At 54.1% G+C, this 8188-nt stretch overlaps 1 protein-coding gene across 3 annotated transcripts; it reads left to right on the forward strand.

Annotated features, from left to right (window-relative positions):
- Positions 1-3561: 3561 nt before the first annotated feature.
- Positions 3562-7906, forward strand: TMEM216 (transmembrane protein 216). 3 transcript variants are annotated; one of them, XM_005872187.2, is made up of 5 exons: positions 3562-3660; positions 4157-4258; positions 5165-5257; positions 6943-7144; positions 7423-7906. In XM_005872187.2, the coding sequence occupies exons 3-5, from the start codon at positions 5212-5214 to the stop codon at positions 7436-7438; spliced, it is 264 nt and encodes an 87-aa protein (XP_005872249.1). In that variant the 5' UTR covers positions 3562-3660; positions 4157-4258; positions 5165-5211; the 3' UTR covers positions 7439-7906. The 3 variants fall into 3 exon arrangements, with proteins under 3 accessions (XP_005872249.1, XP_005872248.1, XP_014400049.1); XM_005872186.2 differs by having other exon boundaries at positions 3567-3647; XM_014544563.1 differs by having other exon boundaries at positions 3587-3664.
- Positions 7907-8188: the final 282 nt, after the last annotated feature.

Consider the following 8188-nt stretch of genomic DNA (forward strand, 5'->3'; position numbering starts at 1 on the left):
GGGGCAGGGGGCAGGGACACAGGGCTTTCAGGCGAGAGCTCAGGAGGGCTGCTCACTAGGAACTGGAGCTCATCAAAGTCACCGTGCAGCCTCAACCCTCAGGCCCCGAGTGGACTCAGGTGAACAGCCCCCATTCTGCCTGCCTAGCAGAGGAAAGAAGGGAAGAAAAACATCTAGAGGCACTCTACTTTCTTCTACACAATGCCTGGGCATCAGAAAAGCACTAGCAAGTCCAGAGATAGGACTACATTATTGATTTTTTTTTTTTATTGATTTCAGAGAGAGGAAGGGTTAGGGAGAGAGACAAACATCAATGATGAGAATCATTGATTGGCTGCCATCTGCACACCTTCTACTGGGGATTGAACACAAAACCCAGACATGTACCCTGACTGGAAATCGAACAGTGACTTTCTGGTTCATAGGTCCACGCTCAATCACTGAGCCACACTGACCGGGCAGAGAAAGATTTTTTAAAGATACTCCACACACACACACACACACACACACACAAAAAGAAAGGCAGCCCTGGCCAGGTAGGTCAGTCGGGTAGAGCTTGGTTCCAGTACGCCAAGGTTATGGGTTTGATCCCAGGTCAGGGCACATATAGAAATGCATAATAAGTGGAACAACAAACGATGCTTCTCTCTTTCTCAAGCCCATATATATATATATATATTTATAAAAGAGCCAAACTGCCCTAGCCCAGTGGTCGGCAAACCGCGGCTCACGAGCCACATGCGGCTCTTTGGCCCCTTGAGTGTGGCTCTTCCACAAAATACCACGTGCGGGCACGCACATACAGTGCGATTGAAACTTCGTGGCCCATGAGCAGAAGTCCGTATTTTGTGGAAGAGCCACACTCAAGGGGCCAAAGAGCCGCATGTGGCTCACGAGCTGCAGTTTGCGGAGCTGCAGTTTGCCAACCACTGCCCTAGCCGGTTTGCTCAGTGGATAGAGCCTCCGCCTGTGGAATGAAGGGTCCCAGGTTCGATTCCTGTCCAGGGCACATGTGGGGGTTGTGGGCTCGATCCCCAGTAGGGGGCGTGCAGGAGGCAGCTGATCAATGATTTTCTCTCATCATTGATGTTTCTCTCCCTCTCCCTTCCTCTCTGAAATCAACAAAATATACATAAAAATAAAATAAAAAACAAGGCCACACCTACACACATCACAGTCAAATTATTGAAAGCTAAAAATGAAGAGCAAATCTTGAAAGTGGCAAGAGAAAAACCACACACCACATACAGAGGTGATAAAATTAACAACAAATTAACTGCAAACCAGAGGCCTGTGAACAACCCTCCTGGCACAGGTGAGCCACGGCTGGTGGGCAGGGGCGCCAAGAGTGGCAGGTCTGTGTGCAGGAGGCCTGGAGTGTGTGATGCCCACACGGGGCGTGGCAGGTAATGGGAACCGACCCTCTGGGGGGAAGAGCCAAAGTGGATGAGCTGAGGGAGGGAGCTGGGCACTGCTGTGGGTACAGAGCCCACGCCAGGAGGGCTTTGGGAAAACGGTCCAGGGCATCAGTAAACAAGGCTGAGGGGCAGGTGCACAGAGGTAGGGAGCTGCGTTGCCCGCGTGCAAGGCCTGGCCCAGGCAGCATCCTGGACAGGAGGACGCTGCCGGCCTCAGCCGGTTGGGAGAACCTGCTCCAGGTGCAGCTGGAGCAGAGCGCCACCTGGTGGCCGAGGGCCCCGGCACCTGCAAGGCTGGTAGATCTTGGTGCGCGAGCCAGAAGCAACCAGGGCTCCCGGAGGGGAAGACAAGCCCTTCCCTCCCCCAGTCCCGCCAGTGCCCTCTGGGACAGGGGAGCGGTGCCCTCGCGGACAGGGGAGCGGTGACCTCGCGGACAGGGGGGCGGTGCTCTCGCGGACAGGGGCGAGGTGCCGAGGCCAGGCCAGCATCGCAGCGCGGGAGCTGAAGGTCAATGTGGAGCCAAGAGGCAAAATATAGACAACAGAGTCTGGTTTCGCCTGCCCAGCTTCCGTGGGCACCGTCCCACACACCTTCGAGCTTCCCTCGAGGTTAATATTCCACCTTTCAAGACAGGACCGTCCTACAGGGGCATTCTCACCCTCCCCCCAAGTGAGACACCCCACTGCTCTCCAGGTGCGGGATCGCTCTGCCCCGTCCCTTCCTGGGACGTAACAGTGACGCCCATCCCCACGGCGGCCAGCTGGTCACAGCGCTGTCCTTAGTCTGGCGACCCAGATGACCTGGTTTGAGCGCCATCGGCTTCCTCCCCTACTGGACCCACCACGCTGACAACCTCGCTGACAGCCAAGGCAGCTGGAGCCCCTCGACACCCTTTCCTTCCTGCTCCCCGCGGCGGGAGCACCTGGACTGCTCACCTGCTGAGGCTTCAAAACCCCGTTTGCAGGCGCCTCTTGGGAACCTCTCGCCACTCCCGCGAGCCCTCTGTCCTCTCAGAGACCGCCACCCCCCCGCGCGAGCTCCCTATGGGTCACGTGCTGATCACGTGCTCCGATTTGTGCTCCTTGAAAGGAGCCTCCGGTTCTGTTCCAGGTCGGTGTCTTCTAATCACCTGGTACATTCCACGCACAACACCCCCCCCCCCCCCCAGGCTGCCCGCTAGATAAATGACCCCTAACCGCACCCCGGGCTTGCAGAGCGCCGTCAGGCACACCGCTCCTCGTTTTCAGACGGATGTTAGAAAAGGGAATCGTGGGGCGAGGGTCCTGTGGTCACATGGCCACAACTGACCACTTCAAATATATATATATATTTTAAATATATTTTTATTGATTTCAGAGAGGAAGGGAGAGGGACAGAGAGATAGAAGCATCAATGATAAGAATCAGTGATCAGCTGCCTCCCGCATGCCCCACACTGGGGATCCAGACTGCAACCCGGGCATGTGCCCTGACCGGGAATCAAACCGGGGTCCCTTCAGTCCGCAGGCCGACGCTCTATCCACTGAGCAAACCAGCTAGAGCAAAATATATATTTTTTATTGATCTAAGTCACAGTGGTTCTCAACCTTCCTAATGCCGGGACCCTTTAATAGTTCCTCATGTTGTGGTGACCCCCAATTTCATTGTTACAAATTGAACATAATTAAAGCATAGTGATTAATTACAAAAAACAATATGTCATTATATATGTGTTTTCCGATGGTCTTAGGCGACCCCTGTGAAAGGGTCGCTCGACCCCCAAAGGGGTCGCGACCCACAGGTTGAGAACCGCTGAAGAGGAAGGGAGAGGGAGAGAGAGAAACACCGATGACAGAGAATCATGGACCTGCTGCCTCCTGCACGCCCCCTGCTGGGGATCGAGCCCGCCACCCGGGCCTGTGCCCAGACCAGGAATCCAACCGTGACCTCCTTGTAACTGGGGGGGGGCGGAGCCCGAGAGCTGCCCTGCCCGGGTCCAGCCGACCGCTCCGTGACGACCGCGGTTCCCCAAGTCTCGGTGAGCCCAAGTCCCCAGGCCCCGCTACTCCCCGCACACACGCCACCGGCACAGAGACCTCCGGGCCCGCTGACCATAGAGCGCGCTGGCGGGCAGAGGGGCCGGAAGTGGGGGGCCACTCAGTCCCTACTTCCGGTAGCGTCTCGCTGCTCCAGAGCGGCGGCGGCGGCCGCGTATGCAGTTTCCATGGGGACCGAGGATGGCGGCGCGAGGTGAGCTCCGGAGGTGTGTGAGTGGCTCCGATCCCCTCAGCCCCCTCTCCCTTGCCTCCCTCCATTCTCGGCGTTAGGGACTGCCCCTCCCTGTCCGAGGCGGGCTTCGCAGCCCCCCGTCCTGAATGCTGAAGGTCTCGGGGGAGGGTCTCTCAGATGCCGCCCAGTCCTAGGCTGTGACGGATAAGCGTGCTGAGTGACCCCGAAGAAGCCATTGCTGCACCCTGCGCCCACTCTCCCACCCAGAGAGTGACGGGGTTAGACCTCCGAGGGGACGTGACTTCCACCCCCGAAGCCGAGAGTCGAGTTTGACTCCGAGGAAAGAAGGGATTGAAGGGAGTCCCCTCCACGTCCTATGCCGACACCCCACCCCCCAATTGCCAGCCGCCAGAGGGTCCCAAGCGGCCCTTCCCACTGGCCGCGACCTGGTGTTTTCCCCAAGTTGGACACACACCAGTCTAAGAGTTCAGCCGCCTCCCGCTCACCCTCTCCTCTGCCCATCGCTGCAGGTGAACGGCTGTCCTCCACCCCCCTGGAAATCCTCTTCTTTCTGAACGGCTGGTATTATGCCACCTATTTCCTGCTGGAACTCTTCATATTTTTGTATAAAGGTAAGGCATGGGGCTTGACTGCCCTTGTCCCCAAATCCCTTCCCCACTTCAGCCCCTTTTCTGCTCCTCCTCCCAGCAAGGCAGGGCATGGCTTCCTGGAGAGCCTTTCCTAGGGAGCCTGTCAGCCAGAATTTCTTGAGTTTGGGGCCCTGGCCAGGTAGGTCAGTTGGTTAGAGCATCGTCCCCATACCCCAGGGTTGCCAGTTCTGTCCCCGGTCAAGGCACATAAAAGTATCAATCAATGAATGCATAAATAAGTGGAACAACAAATTGATATCTCTCAATCGATCAATAAAATATTTTGAAAAAATAATTTCTTGAGTTTGGGGAATGTGGGCACCTCCATTCCGACCCCCACCTCTTTGTGACCTCCACTTTCAGTTGAAGCCCCTGGGTGACTCTCAGAACGACTCAGCAGCCGGTGTACCATGTCCATCTGATCATGTTGGAGAGTGGAGTCCCATAGGCTTTTGGAGTTGGGAGTAAAACTCTGTCATAAGCCCTAGCCGGTTTGGCTCAGTGGATAGACCGGCGGCCTGCGAACTGTAGGTTCCTGCGTTCGATTCCGGTCAAGGGTACATGCCCAGGTTGCAGGCTCGATCCCCAGTAGGGGGCGTGCAGGAGGCAGCCGATCCATGATTCTCTCTCTCCCTCTCCCTTCCTCTCTGAAATCAATAATAAATATATTTTAAAAAACGACAAAAACTCCATCATCAGAAGCTTGCCCCTAACAGACACGTTGCCCTGTGAGTTAACTGATCCTGCATCTAAAGGTTAACAAATCCTGCCCACATCTCCCTGACCAGCTCATGGAAAGCTAAGACTCTTGTCCTCTTTAATCCCAAGCATGGGAGTTCCTGTGGGGGCTGTCGTGTTGTTGGCAAACTCCGGCCTTTGTATTGGCAGGTCTCCTGCTACCATATCCAACAGCCAATCTGGTGCTGGACGTGGCGATGCTGCTCCTCTCCCTCGGAATTGAAGTGATTCGGCTGTTTTTTGGTGAGTGCTGTCCAGGGAGCGTTCCTATTCCTTATGGGATGAGCTGGTATCTGTAACTTGATTAACAAGAAAAAGCACACAGCCTGGGCTCACAGTAAGAGATCGGATCTGGCGGCATATCGCATTCCTCCCTTTCTGAAGTTTCAAACTGCTTTATGTTTTGGGTCAAGACTTGCCTGTCTGTTGCTCTGTAGGGCTAGACGGGGGCAGTCGCAGGAGATATTAGAGAATTCCCTCCCAGTTGCCTAACTACATAAAAGTGCCTGGTTCCTCTTGCCGGTGCCTGGAGAATAGATTGGGCTGTAACGCCATGTCCGGGACAGTGTGTGCCTGTACAGATCAGCACTCGGTTCCCCTCCGCTTCTCTGAACAAGGCTTTCCTTAGGACAAGCTTTATATCCCCAGAAATACAGAGCAAATCTCTTACAAGTTAGAATATCTCATCTTTGAAAACGTGTTATAACTCAAAAGAGAAAAAAAAAATGCTTGCAATACGTATAACCAAGGGTAAAGGTGCAGGCGCACATCAATCACTAAGGAAACACAACCTGATTTTTAAAATTGGTTTTAGAGAGAGGAAGGGAGAGAGAGAGAGAAAGCGTCTGGTTGCCTCCGGCACGCGCCCCGACCAGAACTGAACCTGCCACCTTTCGGTGTGTGGGACGACGCTCTGACCAACTGGGCCGCACCTGCCAGGGCAAAGGCAACCGAAGTTTAGGAATTGGAAGAGGAAACCAATAGGCAGTTCACAAGGGCAATCACAGAGAACCAGCAAACATGGCAAAATGCCACACTCACTAGTAAACAGAAGTTGAAACGAGAGCATTTTCACCCATCAGGTGAGACAGGTTCCCACACCCAGTGTGAGAACAGGCATGCGGAGCGGGCCTGTAGTCCCACACTCTCACGGGTACCTATGTCCTCAGACTCTCCGGGAATATAAATTAGTGTATCCTTCTTGCTAATAGTTTTACCTTGTAAAATCTGTATTCTCAGACCTAACAGTTTCACCTCTAAAACTGGTTGAAAAAACAAACACTTCCGCAGATATGCAGACGATCTGTCAGAATGTTTGTTGCCACAGATTGTGTGACATCAAAGCTAGAGACAACCTAAACATGTAGCAACACAGGATCAACTCAATAAATCACAGAATTAGTTCAATGAAACCATTAGAACCATTAAAAAAAGAATAAGGTAGTATGTATGGAGAGAAGTCTAGCTTATATTAAATGGGGAACAGTAAGTTCCAAAACAATATTAGAGAATGATTGTTTTTATCATAATAACATGTGAGCACAGACCATACAGAAATCGGAAACAGTACATCTAACAATAGCTCTCTCCAGGGAGCAAGCATGGGTCTTTCTATATTTTCCAAAATTATTTTCTGTATATTAGTTGAAAAGTTTTCAATGATTATATGTTATTTTTATAATTAAAAGAAATTTCCCCCCAATAAAGATTCAGCGCCCCGTGAACGGGAGCCAGACTGGAAGCAGGCCCTTTGGGGTGAATGACTCCAGTTCCAAACTCCTCCATGCCTCTGCTTTTACCGCTTTATAAAGCCGCACATCCCCACGCAGGATCGCTTCCTCTGCCTTGCCAGTCCACCGCGGCCCACCCACCTTTCCTCCGAGCGAGGGGAAGGGCCGCTTGGAGGTGACCCTGGCTGTGTCTGACAGGTTCGAAGGGAAACCTCTGCCAACGAAAGATGCCCCTCGCCATTAGTGTGGCCTTGACCTTCCCATCTGCCCTGATGGCCTCGTATTACCTGCTGCTGCAGACCTACGTGCTCCGCCTGGAAGCCATCATGAACGGCATCTTGCTCCTCTTCTGTGGCTCCGAGCTGCTGCTGGAGGTGCTCACGCTGGCCGCCTTCTCCAGGTTCGTGAGGGACAGTCCCCCCGAGGGCCGGGCTCCCCTGCCTCCCTAGGGAGGGATTCACTGGTTTCTGGAGCTGGAGGGGCCTGGTAGACTTTTAAGGGGGCAAAGGGTGTCTGTGGGCTGCCTTTCCCATGGAGGGTAGACGTTACCCCTTAGGGAAGAGATACGAGACGATTCCTGGTTCTTTGGGGCCAGGAGGCTTGGCATCTGGAGCAGTTCAGGCCCCTGCTCTTGTTCACTGTACTTGTAACTTTGTGTGTCTTTCTCTCTGTCATCAGTGTGGACAGGATTTGAAGTCCAAACATCCCAGCCCGCAGCCCTCAGCGGCTGAGACGCTTGCACTTCTGGGACTCGAGCCACACCAGCGAGAGATGGCGGGTCACGTGGTCCGAGGGAGAGTCGCAGCTTTTCCTCAGCACAGACATTTGGGCAACAAACCGAGCATAAGGCCAGTGGGCACCATCTAAACAGGACCATCGGCCTGAGAGACGCGTCTACACTGCAGCACAGGGAGGGGCACGCTGTCCCCGTCCCGGCCATCCTCAGCACCAGCTCCTGATGGCCGCAAGTCCTCCTCGCTGACCATCGTGGCCAGAGCATCTCGTGTGGACCATGTGGGCTCCTTGGCTTCCGCAGGGCCTGAGCCGCTCCGTCCCGTGTGCTGTGCCCGCCTGTCCCGCACCAGCACGGAGCTCCAAGGGACACAGCCTCCATCCTGTGGAGCCTGAGCGAGCGCCAGCCCTTTTTTAGTAGCTCATAGTGTTATTTGCACAGCCTCCATCCTGCGGAGCCTGAGCGCCAGCCCTTTTTTAGTAGCTCATAGTGTTATTTTTCTATTCCATCATGAAGCAAACATTATTTTATAATAAATATGTATTTTCTGTTGTGCAGCCTTTTCCTTGTGGGACCTAGAAATTCATCCACTCCGGGAGAAGGTAGCTCTCCCAGCGGCTGCTCCCAGGCTGAGCTCAGGGACCCAGTGCGGACCCAGAGGCGCTGCCGGCTTCTGTCTCCTTCAGGCCTGTCACCCTGCAAAGCCCCCTC

The sequence above is a fragment of the Myotis brandtii genome, unplaced genomic scaffold (genome assembly GCF_000412655.1).
Source record: "Myotis brandtii unplaced genomic scaffold, ASM41265v1 scaffold369, whole genome shotgun sequence".
Taxonomy (NCBI): domain Eukaryota; kingdom Metazoa; phylum Chordata; class Mammalia; order Chiroptera; family Vespertilionidae; genus Myotis; species Myotis brandtii.